Raw genomic sequence first — 17,806 nt, forward strand, 5'->3', positions numbered from 1 at the left:
GAGCCTACGGATGGAAGGTGGGGGGCTGGGGGCAGGGCTGGTGCTCTGCTGGGCAGTGTCAGCTGACCTTGGGCGCTGCCATGCAGCCTTGGCGTCCCACAAAGAGCACACGGCCCCACCTGTGTCATCCACCACCCGACCCATCACAGGATGCGCTGGCCCAGATACTGGCCCACTGTCCTCAGGAGCCAGGGCCAGGATGCCAGGCCCCTGAGGCCACTATGGATTGCCAGTCCAGCCCAGGGCGGTGTGATCTGAGGCTGAGCTGGGCCAGGGCGTCGGGGGCAGAGCTTGGGCATGATAGGCCATGCAGGCAGCAACATCCTCTCAAGCGCTTGCGTTCTTTCTTGTAATTTTTCTGAGGATGTTTCAAAATAAAAGATTTTTAACAGTACAACTTTAAAAGTACATTTCATTTCTACCTGCTACGATTAAAAGTGACTATGTGACAACGAACCCAGCGGTAGGTGGGGAAGGCAACTCAACGTCAGGGTTACTTCTTGAAACAACAGAAATTAAAGACATACAATGTGAATTTAACTATTTTTTTTTAAAGATTTATTTTTTATTTATACAAGCATTGGGTACAGTCAGAAGCGCGGGAGGGTGAGAGAATTCACCAGAGCCAGAGCGGGGAGCAGAGCAGGCAGAAGGACCGAAGTACACTGCTGAGGGGAGCAGCGGGCGGCAGGAGAGGTCTGCGCGCCATGTGGGACCCTCGCAGGCGGCCGGGGATCGAACTGGCACCGCAGAGGCTGCAGGCAGCTTCGCAGCCCAGCACTCAACCGCTGCGCCACCAGGGGAGGCCTGAATATAACTATTTTTAATTAAAACATTTCCTGCTGTGTGTTTAAAAACAATCAGTGAATGGGGCCTCCCCTGCTGGTGCAGCGGTTGAGCGCTGGGCTGCGAGGCTGCCCGCAGCCTCTGCAGCATTGGTTCGTTCCCTGGCCGCCGGCAAGGGCCCCCCCCCCAAAAAAAAAAAAAATCAGTGAATGACCCTTCCAGGTTGAATTAAAACTAGCATCTTGGAGGTTTCAGGGAAGATGCTGGGGAGAAACAGTAGTTCTGTAGACCCATGTGACCCAGGGCGGCTGCTTCAGCTGTGAGAGGTACCTCCCCCGGGGCAGGTTCTCATGGGCAGGGATTCTGTCTCACTCGAAGACAGCATCACGGGAGTTTGCCGAGTGCAGTTAAGTGAGGCGAGGTCACAGTCAGGGCCACAGGGCTGCCAAGAGGCCCACAGTGAGTAGACAGCGTGCTGGGAGCAGGCCCCGCGCAGCCAAGAGGCTCTGGCCTGTGACCTGCAGGGTCAGACCCAGCTGTCCGCCCCCACCCCCCGCCATGGACAAGGAGCCAACTGGAGACCCAACTGCGGGCCCCAGCCCTGCTTCTCCATGGGACGAACTTTAGGAGGACGAGAATGTCCTGATGCCTCCCTCCACAGCATGTCTGCACGCACACAGGTGCAGCTGAAAAGCAGAAACCACTACCCAGAGACAGCCCCAATCTCGATGTCCAACTCTCTGCTCCACCCATGGCGGCCTTGCCCAGTTGTTTGCTGGAGCAGCACTAGTGGGATCAGAGCTGCCCCACCCCTCCCCAGGTCAAATCCTCGCCTCCAAGACTGAGCAAGCGCCATCTCACTGTCGCGAGGCCTGACTGTCAGCTCACACACCCAGGCGTTTCCTTCCAGGTGCTCCACGGAGCCCTGCTGACCCCGAGACACCAGCTGCCAAGTCCTAGCACTCACGCAGCTTTTCAGGGCCACGCAGCCTGCAAGGAGTAGCTTCGCCAGTGCCCAGACAGGTCCCAGGGCTTGGATCCACAGCACGATCTTGCTGAGCGCCACTCTTGGCCTGCGGTGGGCTCATCTCTCCCCAGTGACGAAGAGGTGCACGTTCTTCTTGGACTGTAACATCTGTGCGGCCCGCTCCATGCCCACCACAGCGGCCAGCCGCTGGGCGTCATACCTCGAGTAGAGTGCGGTGCAGGTCCAGGCTGCCTCCACCCCGCCGCCAGCCCGCAGCATGTCGCACAGCTCGCTGTAGAAGTGGGCGTATGTTGGCAGCTCGTAGAAGATCAGGTTCCGGACCCCCTTGATGGTGTACCTGCCGGGGGAGGGGAGGAGTGTGGGTGAGAGGGGGGCACCCCCAGCACAGGGCACCCCCGGCATGAGAGGCTGAGGGCGTGGCTACGTCCTGAGTGCCAGTGCTCGGGGGCTGGGCTCACCGTCTCACACTCCTGGGTCGCCCTCCACAAGAGGACGTGCTAACGAGCTTGGATCAACGTCCACCCTGCTGGGCACCAAAACACCCGCTCCTTCCGCTTGGCTCCGAGCGCAGAGCCGGAGTTGGCCTTGGATGATAAGCTGCAACAGCTATCCCAGCCAGCCCCTTCCGGGAGTCGGGAGGCGGCACCAGGTGAGGGACATGGGGGCTGAAGAAGCTCCTCCCTGAGGCCAGCTCTGACCAGGGCCGGGAGGGATGTGCATGCAGGTACCCAGCAGCAAGCGCCGCCGCCCTCAGCCCAAGCCACCGAGGGGCAGGGCCACTCCCACCCCGGCAAAGGCCAATGGCTGGGGGAGGTCAGAGCAAAGGGCGGGGCATCACCTCCCCACAAGACTTACACCCCAAAGCAGCACCGGCAGCAGCTCAGGGCTGGGACAGGAACCAGAGCCCAGGAAGAAGAGGCCCCCGAGAATGGGTGGGGCAGATTCCAGCACCCACACTGCTGGGGAGGGCAGACCCCCTGGTAGGTCACAGGCGTGGCCACAGTAGAGAAATAGGAACACCAATGTCATAACTGAGCACAGAAACCACAAAATCCTGGCTGTGGCGATGCCCCACACCTGAGGTGGCCACAAGACACACTGACCAGGGAAGCTGCTCATGAAAGCAGAGGCAGCAGCAGGAGAGGGTGTCCCTGGGAGAGAACTAGCCAGTGACAGACCCGAAAACACAACACTAACGACACACCCCAGAGGAGGCACGGGGAGCAGGGAGTGGCACAGCCATCACTCAAACGGGCACCTCCAGGGCGGGGGTAGGGGGGACCCCATGGCCAAGGGGCCATGGTGACCCAGCGAACATGCCTGCTCCGAGCCGGCCCACGATGCCCACTGAATCTCCCGTCCTTCCTGGCGCAGTGCTCGGTCCCCCCGCAGACACTCAGCTGAGCTGGCCCTGAGCTGGCCACCCAGATGCAGACACTACCCCGGCTCTGGGGTGCAGTGGGGCCTGGAGCCGGGGGCTCGGCAGTGGCAAGAACAATCAGACCCAGACCTGGCACAATGGGAAACCTCACTGCCAACAAGAAGAGAAGCAGGTCCACTCTGCTTGATGGCCCTCAGCGCCGCTGGCACTGCGGGTGCTACAGCCTCAGCAGCACTGGCAGCAGCCCAGTGGGCAGCCCAGCTGTGACCAGCAGACCAGGTCTGGAGGGCACAGATGTCCCTGCACAGCAAAGCAGTCCCGGGAGCTGCCCAGACTGAGGCCAGGGTTGGGCGCAGGCAGTGAGGGTCTAAGCAGGGCCTGGATGGGTAGGGGGAGCCAGCAGCCATTCGGGGGCGACCTGGGGCATCACTGCAGTGATGCCAAGTGTCCTGCTCCAGGCCTGGCCATGCCAAGGGACAGTGGCTAGAAGACTGCAGTGAGCCAGCAGGTGGGAAACTCAGGGGGAGGGAGGGCCGGGGGTGGAAGTGTGGGGACGGTGGCCATGCACAAATGCCTTTAGAAATGGAACTTGCAAGTGGAAGTTGGCTGGAGCCACATGTACGTAACGACTTAAAAATGCGTCCATGAAAAACACCAAATTGTTACCTACTTTTGTTTTTTTTTTAACGAACACATTTAAATAAAAAAAAAAAACTGAGCATGTACAATGTGATCCCAATTCTTGTATTTTTTGCACATCTGGTACTGTGCCAGGGGTGTCAGTTATGGGCTGTGTGGGGCCTTTCTGGAGGCCCGGCCTCTGCCCCTCCACCGTGTGGTGGGGGGTGCCCCACACAGACTCAAACTGGGAGGGGCGAGAGCAGCGGGAGCAGTGGGCGGGCGGCCGGAAACACCATGGCTGCCTTCCTGGCTGCAGGGCTCTGGCTGAGCCCCGGTGAGCCCCACCAATCAGGTCTAGGAGGTGCCAACCAGCCCCTCCTCAGGAGCCCAGCACAACCGACGTACCCGACTCTGAGATTCTGCTGGCCTCGTCACCCCAAAGAAAACCCTTCCAGGGAGATGTCCCTGATGGCTCCCAGGTGAGCCCCGAGCTCACGCGGCCGTTGGGAGGCAGCCAGCTCAGAGCCTTGGTCCCTCAGGTGTCTGAAGACAAACTTCTCACACACGTGTCTCTGTTGCTCCTGTCACCAGCGCTGTGACCCAGAGTCCCCTAAGTCATGAGGGCCACTCGGCGTCTGTTGCCGGGAGGTCTGCTCAGTGGCAGGAGCAGCCGGTGACCCACCCCGCCCAGCGCCTCAGGGAGGGGTGTGGAGGCTAGAGTCGGAAACCACCATAGGCAGCAGCGGGCGTATCAATCCTGCCCGTGTACTGCAGCCTCTGTGGAATGGGAAGGGTGGGGTTCAGAGACTCCCCAAAGCAGGGAGAAGAATGGCACCCGCCAAGGCCCATGCCCCATGTTCCCCTAGGCTGCCCTGGATTATGTTCGGTAGTGACAAACCAGCAGTCAGCCCCGCACTGACTGTTCCCTGAGCCCATCATTCCAGAAAGTACCTGGAACCTAAGGACGGTCATAGGGAGCAAGGCAGGAGCCAACATAGGCCAGGTGGGGGGCAGCCATGGAGGACCTCTGGGGTCAGTCGCCTCTCCAACCAAGGGGGTCAGAGTTGGGTGAAGCTGCAGGACCCCAGCAGGTGGTACATGAGGACCCCCACACTTGGGGGTAGCATATCGCCACTCAGGCAGATACAGGGGTCAACATGCCCTTCGCAAAGTCAAGGAGAAGCCTGACCGGGCACCCCAGAGCCATGCCAGCCCCGGGCCTGGTGCCGAGCTGTGCAGCGGACACCGAGCCAGGCCATGCCCACAGGTGCCCACCAACCCCTGGACAAAGCAGGGATGGGGGTTGCAGTCGACCCCCAGCTCCCCATCACACCAGCACCGGCACCCACAGGTGAGCCTGCCCCGGCCCTGCTGTGATCTGTCCCCGGGTCTCCCACATGGTCATGGGGACATGGATGCTGGGTCAGCCCCCCCACACTGCGCAGCCCAAAGCAGATCCGGCTCAGGAGTTTGGGTTCTGAGACGACACGCCCCCACTGGTCTGCGTGGTTGAAAGCTATGAAAGTCGGATGTAGAATCCCCAGAACCAGGAAGAGGCGACGGGACGCGACGCCCACCTGTCTCCAGGTGAGGGCTGGGGTCACTGGCCTGCCCTTGGGAGCAGGACAGACTTGGCAGAACTTGCACTACACTGCGCTCTGGGTACTGCACTGGGCCCTGATGTCACCACTGTGAAGGCCAGAAAAGGCCAACCTGGCAGTCCCGTCAGGCCCCTGGGGAGCTGGCCGACAACCAGACCCTCAGTGGTGTCTCCAGTGCCCCCAGGGCAGTGGCCGGCACCAGGGCCAACCCCGTCCCGCTGGTACACAGTGGGCTTCTTGGGGTACCCTGGATGCCAGCACTGACCACGTGCTCAGCCCCTCTGCACGCCCCGACCTGTTCCCTGAGGGCGGCTGAGCTCTGCAGCGGCTTTCCCGGGGGCACAAGCACAGCTGTAAGGTGCACTCCATGTGGACCCTTCAAAGCGAGCACGGCAGCCCCATTTTGTTCCTGCGACTCCCCAAATGACCAGTGTTGTTATGCCATCGGCCAGCCAGTCCCCAGGAACACGGCCCTGGCGCAGCACCCGCAAGTACCTCTTGTAGAAGTGGAAGCGCTCGGTGAGCAGCAGGAACTGCCTCTCGCCGCGCAGAAAGAAGTGCCGGGCCCTGGACACAGCTGGCTTCCGGGTATATTCGCAAATGTGGGTGAAGCTCAGGTCCTCCCTCTTGAAGTAGTTTCGGAGCCGCACAAAGTCAAAATAGGAGGGGACATAGACGAGCGTATGGGACATGACGGCGTCACGGTACTGTGGCAGCACCTTGTCCACGAAGAAAGAGAACCTGCAGGTGGGCAGGGGCATCAGTGTCAGCTCAGCCTGGGCTGACACGACTCTACCAGCAGACGCGGTGGGCTCCAGGGCAGCTGGACAAGCTCTTCAGAGCCAATGTCCACACGGCTCCTAGAGCAGCCCCGGAGAGCAGCTGCTCCTAGAGCAGCCCCGGAGGGCAGCACCCTGCTAGATCACAGCGCTCGCCGGGCACCAGCCACCAGCTGCCCCCAAACACTGCCTGCCACTGGCCTTGACATGGTGTGGAAGCTGTGGGGATGAGAGTGGAATCTCATGCCAACAGGGCTGCAAGTGCGCTGCCCACAGAGACGCAAGTAGCGCACTAGAAAAGCCAAAGCCTGGGGAGGGCCCAGCTCCAGGACCAGCCAGCCTTGACCAGCTGTGAGAACTGGGCAGGCCGCCTGGGACAGGGCTCCCGGCTCCTTCAGTCACGGCAAGACAGCTGCCCCGGCGGCACTCCACTCCATCAGTGCCTCCCACACCCCTAGGCCTGCCCTGATGCGTGGCCCCCAGTCCTAACAGACAAGAGAGAGGTCACCTGGCATCAATCACAGAAGCCAGATTCTCAGCCTCCAGGCGCTGGAAGACGTGCGGCAGCTGCAGCAGGACGTGGCTGATGGAGCCGGTCATCGGGGTGCTCCGTATAGCCACCTGGGACAGACGAGACGGGGTGAGCACACATGAGCGTCGGCCTCGCCCCCACCTGCCCACCCGCCTGCCCACCGTGGCGGAGAGGGCCAGCACCTGGCCCTCCATGTTGACGCAGTGCTTGTTGAACACGGCGTTGATCTGGGGGTCCTGCAGCGCCCCGAACAGCAGCGTCTGGCGATAGTGCCTTGCCCAGCCATTGAGGCTCCACATACGCACACGGGAGAAGTCCACCCCATGGGGGTCTGAGGGCAGCCGGTTCATGTGGCTCATCAAGTGCTTGGGCAGAAGAAACACTGGCATGAACACTGGGGGCACCACACCCCCCCCGCGGCCTCCCTAGCATGGGCAGATGGAGGTGCTGTGGCCTCACCCTCCCCACCCCAGTGAGAAGCCCAAAGCAGCCACCGCTGGGCCTCCCAGAGGACAGGTCATGGGGCAGAAGCATTCTCTGGAAGGGGCCTCCAGAAGACGGCCCCCTGGGTGCTGGAGGCCCTTACCCCGGCGAGGAGGGAGAGAGGAGGACAGGCCAGCTCCTGGCCAGCCTTGGACGCTATACCTGTTGCTGGCCCCTTCCCGTGCTCATCACATCCCTGGAGTGGCCTGAAGGGCAGGGAGTGCTGGGCATACAGCCCTTACTGCAGACAGGGCTCCCCTTCCCTTGTCCCGACCCCGCTGGCTCTGGTGGTGTGGGCGGGGTGTGCACGGGCCTCAGAAACACCCGTGCACACTCCAGCCCCAGACTCCCCCAGTGCGCTCCACACGAGAGCAGCTCACACAGCAAGAGAAGCTGCAGCGCCAGTGCGAGGGAGCAGCTCCGTTTCCCTGTACAGGGCCCCATGAGAACCTGCCACAGAGCACTTCCCCTGGCCCAAGGCCACAGCCAAGGGCAGATGCCAGCAGCCTGGCTCCCATGAGGACTCCCACCCGCCTGGCACACTGCAGCCCAGCAGGCGAAGGCCCGAGAGGGCCACGCCCTCCCTTCAGGGTCCTGGGCACCCTGATCAGAAGGCGCGTCCCGGATACCCAGACACCACACGCCGGGTGCAGGCACATTTCTCAGGCTGGGAGTGGGACGTTTCCAGACCACGTGGGATCCTTCTGGCCATGACAACCTGTGAGCGGACACGACCCCAGCCTCACTGGACCCAGGCGCTCCGGCCTTACCAGCAGGTGCTCCCAGTTCTGCATTAGGTAAATGTCCACTTGGTCAATGACCAGCAGCTCAATGGAGGACAGGAAGTCGAAGTCCCGCTGCTTCTCCCCCTCTGCACCAATGATCGTCCGCAAGCCCAGGGGGGAGGCGATGAGGATGTCCGAGGAGTAGAAGGGGGCGTAGAGCCGGAGGCTCCTCTGCAGCACGGCCACACCTGCACAGCCAGCACGCTGGTCAGCTGCCGCCCCCGTCGTCCCCTACCTCCCCAGCACACCGGTCCGCCGCCCGCTCCCACCCTGCCCACCCCCCACGTCCCCCACCTCCCCAGCACTCTGGGTCAGCCGCCTGCCTCCCAGCACAACGGACTTTACGGCTTTCACCATTAATATCACCACCAGCCCCCAGCACCCACTATTCCTACAGCTCCCACATTCTCCTTTCCTTCAGACTCCTCCAGAGACTGCTCGCTCTGGTGATGCATCCCTCGCCCACATCCCCACTTGCTCTCGGGCCCTTGGTGGTCATACTGGGTCCAAGGTGCTCTTCCACAAGCCTGGGCACACCTGAAGGTGCCACCACAGGTGCAGGAAGGAGACCCCCCCAGCTGTGCTCAGCTTCACAGGCCAGATCCCCACCCTCAGGCGCCACAGAGCAGGAGAGGGAGGCCCTGCTGCTGCCAGCCCCACTGCTGCAGCCCCAGTGCTCGGCCTCTAGGTGAGAGTTGAGGCTGGGCCAGCCTGCACCCCGCACCCACTCATGCCGTTTCCTGTCCCACCATCCTCCACTCACCACCCTCGTTGTAACCAGCTAACCCTACCGGGTGGCCACTCACCCCAGAAGGCACACCAACAGGGGCCTTCCTAGCCTCCCAGTCCCCATGGGGCAGAGACGTGCTGCAAATGCCCCAGGAGCCCACTGTGCACCCCAGCCATGCCACCCCAGGGCCAGTGTCCTGCACCCTGCTTCCCCATGCCCAGGGCCAGCCTCCTGCACCCCTGCTTCTGTGCCAGCACACAGCAGGTGCTCCAAGGATGGGGCCTACTGTATGCACACAGGGGACTGCATGTCTCCTCAGACCTGTACACTATCAACACACAAGTCACCCAGCGCGTGGACAGGGGAGACACACGCAATGTCAACAGCCAGGGGACCATGGCCAGCCACCACCACATGGCTCCCCACACCCACCGCGAACTCTGGTGTCCTGCTCCTAGTCCCAGAGATGCCCATAGCTGGGCTGCGAGGAGGCCACTCCAGGCACCCCTTACCCTGGCACTGGCTGCCCTGCCTCACCGATGCGGAAGTGGTCGTCAATGTTGCCCACAAACACAGCCTCATAGTCCTCCGGCCTCTTCAGGTTGGGGGGCCTCTCCTCGGGGTCCGAGCCGTACTCGCTCTGAAAGCGCTTCTTGTTGCTCACAATGATCTTCTTGCTGTCGCCCTCCAGCAGCTGGATGAAGAGGTGCACCACCCGTAGGGCCGCTTCCCGGAAGGGCACCACAATAAGCACCTGTGGGGCACAGCCATGGGCGCCCAGATTGCCCTCGTCAGGGGCCTCGGGGGCACCCCGTCTGCAGCCCCACCCAGGCCGGCTGCAACCCGAGCCCAGCACAGCTGCTCATGCCCTGGGCTCTGAGCGGGGGCTCGGGGAGCTCCAGTGGAACTGAAGACACTGCCCAGAAAAGTCAAGGCCTCTACCCAACGGAGGCGCCAAGTTCTGTGAGGCGCATCCCACAGGCCAGTGCAGCCAGCATGGGGGAGGGAGGGGAGGCCTGGTGTCGCCTCCTCAGCAAGTTCTTCAGTACGTATTTCAGGAACAACATAGCATTTCCCAACAAGGACCGCAAATGTAGATGCAAGAGGCACATGCAGGACTCAACCTACCAAGCATTTCCCAAAACACTTAAAATTAAAAGTTGAGAACAAAACCAGGAGGTGTGCAACAAAGGATGAATCTCTAAATCCCCACATCACCCGCCCCGTCTCTCAGCCCAGCAAATCCCCAACATGCTCGGGGTCGTTGGCTCCTGTTCTGTCCTGTGACTCCGAGCGAAACAGACAACCTGGGCCTCTGACTGCAGCGTTTCCCGGGAGCAGGCGGCCCGGCCTGTTCCCAGCCGGCATGCAGAGAAGGCTGTGTGGTGTGGATGTGACAGCCGTCAGGAGGAGTCAGCGCCAAGGCTGGGCCTGAGGGGTCTCTGTGAGGCCAGGACAGTCTAGAGGGAGCCACTGCACTGTGGACACACAAGGAGCGGGTGGGGTTGGGGGCTGACCTGAGAGCTCGTCCCAGGCCACCCAAGGACATCTGCGAGCAAAGACCCAAGTGTCTGTAACCTCTGCTTTAGTCATCAGTGACCGTTCAGGGGGGGGGGGGGGGAGGTTTCTGTTCTCCAGGCTCTATAGAGGAATGCACTCAACTCACCCCTCAGCTCCTCTCCCTGCCCTCCTCCAGCAGGGCCTCTAGGGACCTGTGTCCCGTCCACGGCACAAACCACAGAGTGGATGCGGGGCCTGAGAGCCACTGGGCAGAGAAGCACAGATTGGCAGACGTAACGGACCTTCTGGAGAATGCTTGGCAGGTGCCACCCACGCTTGGCCTATTGCCTGCTGCCCGCCATCCCAGGCGCCTCCCTCTGCAGCCACGTACCTTGGGCCTGGTAAGGCCCTGATCCCTGAGGTCGCCGTCGTCACCCAGCCCGAGCTTGTGCAGCTTCTGGCTGCGGAGCCAGCCATTGTTGCCCAGCACCTGGGCGTTGGCCTTGAGCACATGGTTGAGCGCATGCAGGCAGTAGGCGTGGCGCACCTCCTCCCCGTTGCGCGTCGCAGTCCTCTCCGGGAAGAGCAGGTCCCGGTATGAGTTCATGAGCAGGAAGAGCTCCTTCTGCAGGGGGGTGAAGGGGCTGCTGGCCCCAGGGCAGCTGGAGAGGAAGCAGCTGTTCGTTTTGGGCCACGTTGAATCCAGGGGCTTCTGGAGGTGAAGGGACGCAATGTCGACGTCCCTTGGGGGTTTGAATGTTTCCAACGTCTGAAACTTGGACGAGAAGATGAGCTGGCCGAGGACAGGCCACTAGGAGAGAGGTGGGTCGAGAGACAAGTGAGTCAAGGGTGCCGCTGCCCCACGAATGGCTGTCGGATCCCGCCAGGGCCCCATCTTCTACCACCGCTGCACCCCACCTGGCGGCGGGGGGTACACAGGCCAGAACAGTAGAGAACTTCCTCCCCGGGAGGCCAGGGTGCCCTGCAGACTGTGCGGTGACCCACCATGGCAGGCTGGGCAGTGGGCACAGGGGCTCCACTGATACCCCTCACTAGCGGTGCAGTGGGGTGAGAGGCAGAGGAGCCAACTGTTTCCTTCCTCTGAGGCCCAGGGATACCCTCACATTTCTAACACAGCTCCTGGGCCGTCAGAGGCAAGAGCCTGATGGCAAGCAGACGGCCCAGCTCCTCCACAGGCAAGGGCAGTGACTGACATTCCTGGGGTCCTGTGATAGCCCCTCATGGCTGTCAGTCTAAATCCCAAACCCTCGGCCTCAAAGCCCCAAGGAGTGCACCCACCAGCCAAGCCCCCCGCCTATGCGGGCCTGGGCCCCAGCAGCTCCTCCCCTGGCAAACAGCATACCCCAGGCCCTGCTTTCCCAAGCACCTCTCCACCCGTGATTGGGCAGCCCCGTGACACTCACTTTCAGCTGCTGCGTGGTTCTGGGGTTCGTGGCAACAGCCTGGACTTCTTTCTCTCTCAGCTCTCGGCTCATGTGCTGCAGAAACGGATCTAACACAGAAGTAGTGGCTGTCAGGACACCGACTACAAAGGCAGGGCTGCCGGACAGCCCCCTGAAGGCTGCCAGCTTATCCCTCCCGTCAGCACCCACATGCGCCCCAGGCCACAGCTGACCAGTGTGTAGCGCCATCTCCAGACACCCCAGAGCCATTCTCTGATACCTTGCTTTCCAGCTCGAACCTCTGAAGAAACCACTGAGTCTGAGATTCAAGAGGCTATGGGACACCCCCAACTCCAAAGTAATTTGCGAACTACAAAGTCCTGGAATCTGCTTGTCTCTGTGGCTTTCCTTCCTTCTGTCAAAAATTCCGTGTCTTTCACTGCATTTTTGTTTATTCAAATAGTGTCAGCTCAAAGCCTCCCCCTTATCCTGGGCCCCCAAGTAATCACCACTCTTGTCACAACTCACTACACAGGCCGACAGGAATCAGGGTCTCCCAAGGCAGGGTCCCCCGCCTCAGCCTGTGTGCAGGCATGGAAAGGCTCAGTGCTCGGGCTCAGAGCTCTGCAGCCCACTGGCTGTCCGTGGGAAGCCAGGCCCCACTGCAGGCTGGACGCATGCACCTGCCCCAGAGACATGGGGTAAGAGTTGGTAACAGGACTCAAGGATTCCTGGTGCTCACATCTCCCCAATGGCAAGACAGCACAAAAAATTTTAGGACAGGCAAGCTCTAGAAGGTTCCTCCAGGACTTTAAGTTTTGCCAATTCGAGATGGGTCTCATGCCCACTTCTAACTGCTGCTTCTCCCCCCTCCTCACCACAGCCCGCTGAGCGGTGAGGCTGCCCCAACCAGACCGAGGACAGCAGTCAGGACGGGGGACCGAGACGCGGCCCTCGCAGGCCAGCTCAGACTAGACCTCACAGCCAGGGTAGTCTGAGGCCCCGTGACTGCGGTCAGATGGACAGGGGAGGCCAAGCGGCTGGGGGAGGCTGGGAAGTCTGTGAGGACAGCTGCCTGGCCACTGCAGGGCTCTTTGGACCAATCAGAGTAGGCCCTCCTGGGTCTCACAAATCTGGAAAACTCCTGCTCCATAGAGAAGAACAAGATGTGGGTAGAGAAAAAAGCACAAAATATTTTTCTTCTCCTATTTCTCATTCTTCCTGGCTCGGGGAGAAAAACTAGCTCTTCCCAAGGCCCCAAATATAGAAATAATGTGGCTGGGGGCTAATGCCCCCCACCCTTTCTCCCAACAGCCCAGCCACTGAAAACACGGGCCTTAAGAATCAGCTCCCCAGCTCAAGATCCAGCTGCTAACCGCACCCCCCATTTCCACAGTGGCTCCTAAGACAAGCACTGCACAACTCCACCCCAGGGTCCAGTGCTGCACCCACCTGCAGATACCTGAGGACCACAGCGGCCTCCACTCTGCTTGAGAAAGTTGGTTTCCAGGCTGAAGAGAGACTCGTGCTTTGCATCTGTAAACTCCTCAGGGGAGTCTTGCGAGGTTCCAGAAGGGCCAGTCCCAATTTTCCCCTCAGGGTCAGAGAATAAGGCCACATCTACAATTCAAGAAATTTTAGGTGTGAGCAGGTATCCATTCAACAACATGACCACACTCCTGTTGACACAACCAGTTCCTCAGCTGACGTCAACACTGCTGTGCCTGTTTACTTTCGGGCAAACTCAAGGTAAGACATGAATCCTGACACCCAGTCTGACCAGCAGACCCGCTCGCCCAGAGGAAGACGTGGCCTGGGGCCGAGTGACCAAGCCGTGGAGCAGGCTTGCCCATGAGCAGGCCAGCCAGCTCCTGCGCCCATGCCCGCTACCGCTTGAGAAACTTTGTCAGCTTTACGCCCATCTCCCGTTAAACTTGGATTCTCCAGGGATGAGTCGCCATCTCTTCAACACACCGAGACCGTCACACAAACAGAACCGTTGGTCTCCTCCGAGCCTGGAGGCGCAGAGCCCTGGACGCGAGACTGTCTGCTGAGCTGGGGCCTGTTCTCACGGGCATGCAAAATATTGCCACATCCAGTGGGCCAGTCAAGTACCGTGGAGCCACAGCTATCGCAGCTCACAGATGACAGCGCGGTCCCAGGGGCCACCTGCCTGTGGCAGGCAAAGAGGCAAACCCAAAGGGAAGACACTCACTGGGCTGCGATTCCGTGGACTCGGGGGCCATGTCCGTCTCCACGCTGATCTCACTGCCACCCTCTGTGTTGTCCACCTCTGCATCATCTCCACCAGAGTCGTCCTCGTTCTCCTCCTCATCCTCCTCCTCGTCCTTGGAAACATTCTTCAATGTGGCGAGCAGTTTCTGATACCCAGACACTTGCTCTGGTTCACTCTCTTCCTCGCTCTCAGAACTTGAAGCATCCGAAATCTCTGACTGAGAGGAAACGGGATCTCGGGAAACGCGCTCTGCTGCTCTTGCCACCACCCCAGACCGGCCCCGGCCCACAGGCCAGCATGCCAGACCGTCTCCAGTGAACAACAACAGCTTCTCAGCACCTGTGCAATCCCAGTTATTCAAGCCGCCCCGAGACATACTGATTTAGGCGAGTCAGTCTCATCGTGACCCCAGAAACCCTTGTCTGCTGTGAATGCTACTGCCCCGCCTGGGAGAAGCTGGACACAGGGCTGAGGGTCACCGGGAACATGCTGGATGAGAGGCCTGGACCCCCAGGGGGTGCCCAGGCCCAGGGACACAGGCTGAGTCTTCAGTGACCGCAGGGCCTTGGTTGACTGGGAGCAGCTCCTGGGCAGCCTCAATAGTGAGCAAACAAGACCCTCTGGGTGGGTTCCCCATAAACAGTAAGCCTCTTAGGGAGCCCCAATAGGCTCACCATCACCAGTCTCAAACCCAGGCTTCCAGGGAGACATCCGCTACCAAACCCAAGCAACGTCACTAACACCTTTCGCTTCAAATGAAGAGAGCAGAGACGCAGTCAAGCTGCATGGCAGGAACCCAGAGTGCAAAGAGAGATGGAGCCTTACCAGCTGGCAAATCTGGGGTTTAGCTTCCTTCCCGGACACCCTGAGAAGAAACAGCCGCCATCAAACTCCGCTTGTGGCAGCCCCAGGGTGCACCTGACCCCGCGGCTCGGGCAGAGACCCGCGCCCACGGACACGCACAGCCAAGGGCCCAAGGACAGGCGCCAGATGCGGGCCGGCTGCTTCCACGCTTCCCATGCGGGCACGGCAGGGAGGCACAGGCCACCTGGGCGCCCACCGGGGACCCCCTATGGAGGACTCGGGGACCCGCCTCACCGGGGACCACCCACGCGAACTCCCCCACCCACCCCCCCCAGGGGTCCCGCCCATAGGGCACCGCCCGGCTCCTCGGGAGCGGTCTTCGGGGCCGGGCGGGCCTGAGACCCGGCCACGCGGAGGTCCCGGGCCCGCAGCGCGCGGCCGTCGGGCGGCGGGGGCGCCTCGGGGTCCTCCCTACCGTCACCAGTGGGCCAGACCGACCCGGACCCGAGGGCCGCCGGGCGGCGCATGTCGCACCTGTCGTGGAAGGGATGCTCCTCGCCGAAGTCGCGCAGATGCCGCTTCTGCTTCTTAGTCAGCGCGCGGAGCAGCTGGCCGCGGCCGGCGCGTTTGCCCATGGCCGGAGGACTCCTGGCCCGGCGGCCCCACGCGGCGGCTGCGCTGTGCGACGGGGGCGGCGGAGCGCGGCGGGAGGTGGAGCTTTACGGCGCGAGGCGATGCTTTACGGCGGAAGGGGGCCGTGTCGTAAAGCAGTGCGCTTGCGCGGCGGGCGTAGCACCGGCCTGCCCCCTGGTGGCGCTGGGGCTCTCTGCGCGGGCGGCTCGCGGAGGGTGCCCCAAGTGAAGGTGGAGGGCCTTCCATGGAGGGTCCCTCCTCCCACGGGAGTCCTCCTCCCACGGGGTCCTCCTCTTACCAAGCCCTCCTCCCACGAAAGCCCTCCTCCCACCGGGCGCTCCTCCTACGGGAGTCCTCTCACGATACTCTCTTTGCACTGGAGGGGGCTCCTTCCACCTACGGGCCTCCTTCTGCAGGGGCCGCAGGACCCTCCTCACCAGCACAGCGTCCAGAAACCTGGGGCCGAGCCCACCATGCCTGGTGTCGCTGGTCAGTGCAACCAAAGTAAAAAAATATGTACAGAAAACCAGGTGTGTGCTAGCAGCTAAGGCTAGGAAGAAGATGCAGGTGGCCACTTCAAAATGGTGGTGTTGTCAGGGCCCAATGAGTGTGCAGGTAACTGTGATAGAGGCCAGGTGCTAGGGCAGCACAAGGGCCCCTGTTTGGTGGTGGTGGTGGTGGTGATGATGGTGGTGGTGCTGGTGGTGCTGGATGGTGGTACTGATGGTGGTGGGAGGTAAAATCCACTGCTATTGTGTGTCTATCAGCCATGTTCCTCAAACATTGGCCTTGAACTCAAAATCGACATAGACTCTTGATCTTATGTTGTTTGAATTGCTTCAGCTTACGTCGGAAGTGTGTGTGTGTGTGTGTGTGTGTGTGTGTGTGTGTTCCAGACAAGATGAGAGGGGTATAAGATGACAGGGTATTCGCAGCTGGGTAGTCATCTGATTCCACAGCACTTATTGTGTTTGGAGCCATAAGTTTTGTAGGTGGAGAATATTTTAGAAAACAAGATCATGTCTGAGAGAAGAAAAACCGTCACTGGGACACGTGCTCTGACCGCCACCATCACCACCAACACGGAAATGCAAACTGTTATTATATGCTATTCCAGTCCTGTTTACTGTACCCTAAGGAGCACCCACTGTCAAACCCAAACCTGTGGTGACCTTCAAAAATGTATCCTGGGGTTTACAGGATATTAGGTTTAGCCTAAAAGTGAAATTTTTGATCTGATTAATCAAGAGCCCCACATGCAGAGGACATAGGGCCGCTCCCTCTGGTGGACAGTTGGTGTAACTGCACACGACTGTCCTTGTTTCTGGCAAAGGCCCAGCAGGCTTAGCTTGGCTGCTTTTGTATGCCCTGGGCAGCATGCGCTGGAGGCATGCCAAGGCACCAAGGTCTTGGCAGCTCAGACCCTTGGAGGCCCTGCTGTCTGGCCGGGAAGACAGCAATGACCGATTCCACGGGCTGAATGCTGTGCTCGAGAATGTCCAGAGCACGGGTGGGAGACCCAGGAGCTGCCAGGATGCCCACTCAGGGCTCCCTGGTGAGCAAGTAGGGAGAGAAAATGCAGCCGCAGGAATGGCTGCGCCCAGCCGAGAGGGTGGGGTGCTTGCTGCCAAGGTGGGTGGGCGAGAGGTGGCGGCGGGGGCAAAGCCAGTCTGCAGCAGGCCTGGGCAGGGCAGAACGGATGGCAGGTGGGGAGGCCTTTGAGGATTCCAAGCAGCCGCCCTATGTGGTCAGGCCTGGCCTTGTGGTCCCGTGATGTCCGGTGTGGGGGTGGCCCCTGCGCCTCCTTTCCAGTGCCGCCTCAGACACGGTCTGCTGGCAGCACTGGCTACCACCTCAGAGGCTTGTCCGTGTTTGTGCCAGATGCTTCCTCCCACTCCCAAGCATTCCTAGAAACCTGTCTCTTAAGTCTCTGTGACAGCTCTTCCCAGTTTGAGGCTGTAGAGGATTCGAGGTGTCCCTGGGCGGGGCACGGGTCCCAAGGGCCCACTCAAAGGTCTTGCTCCCCCTTAGCTCTGGGGCCTCAGAGACATGATTCGCACTGGGTGCTCGAGGGTCCACCTGTGTCCCCGTGGACAGGCAGTTGGGGGGGGGGAGCAGGCATGCGTAGGTGCAGTCAGTGTGAGCGTGAGCACGAGTGTGAAGGGCTCGTGAGGGTCATGAGGAGGAGGGGGTGGGATGTGTACGGGTAAGATGTGGGGGATCGGTGGGGGCCTGGGGCTGGGGCCGTGGCTTCCCCCACATCCTGACTGACCATCTGGACACAGGCGGTGTGCACAGGGCACGACAAGAGACCTTGAGAATTCACGAAAGGAAAAGAAAGTCAGGAATGTGTGTTCTGGAATTAAATGAGGAAACACTTGCATTTTCTCTCAGGAAAGATACTCGGGGCTGTTTTCCAGGATGGCAGGTGTATCTGGGGAGGAGTCCGTGACGGTGACCTTCAGCCTGGGGTCCGAGTCTCTCTTGACACGGGAACCCGGGCCCCGGCCCAGAGACTCAGAACCACAAGCCGAGCCCCGCCCC

General features: G+C 60.9%; 1 protein-coding gene across 1 annotated transcript; it reads right to left on the reverse strand.

Moving 5' to 3' along the window:
- Positions 1-817: 817 nt before the first annotated feature.
- On the reverse strand, positions 818-15,290 carry UTP25 (UTP25 small subunit processome component). The gene is made up of 12 exons (XM_037496351.2): positions 15,164-15,290; positions 14,651-14,690; positions 13,805-14,042; positions 13,042-13,209; positions 11,611-11,699; positions 10,578-10,997; positions 9,224-9,440; positions 7,942-8,144; positions 6,871-7,053; positions 6,665-6,777; positions 5,873-6,118; positions 818-2,111 (listed from the first exon to the last, which is right to left on the reverse strand). The coding sequence occupies exons 1-12, from the start codon at positions 15,262-15,264 to the stop codon at positions 1,871-1,873; spliced, it is 2,259 nt and encodes a 752-aa protein (XP_037352248.1). The 5' UTR covers positions 15,265-15,290; the 3' UTR covers positions 818-1,870.
- Positions 15,291-17,806: the final 2,516 nt, after the last annotated feature.

This window comes from Talpa occidentalis, unplaced genomic scaffold, assembly GCF_014898055.3.
Source record: "Talpa occidentalis isolate TD23 unplaced genomic scaffold, MPIMG_talOcc4v2.1 talOcc4.8, whole genome shotgun sequence".
Taxonomy (NCBI): Eukaryota; Metazoa; Chordata; class Mammalia; order Eulipotyphla; family Talpidae; genus Talpa; species Talpa occidentalis.

Excerpts from the sequence above, each read along its gene's own strand:
- UTP25 (XM_037496351.2), bottom strand. The coding sequence starts at position 15,264 with ATGGGCAAACGCGCCGGCCGCGGCCAGCTGCTCCGCGCGCTGACTAAG. Across the intron at positions 14,691-15,163 it reads GAGCATCCCTTCCACGACAG|GGTGTCCGGGAAGGAAGCTA; the intron begins GTGCGACATGCG and ends GTTTCTTCTCAG. Across the intron at positions 2,112-5,872 it reads CGCTTCCACTTCTACAAGAG|GTACACCATCAAGGGGGTCC; the intron begins GTACTTGCGGGT and ends CTCCCCCGGCAG.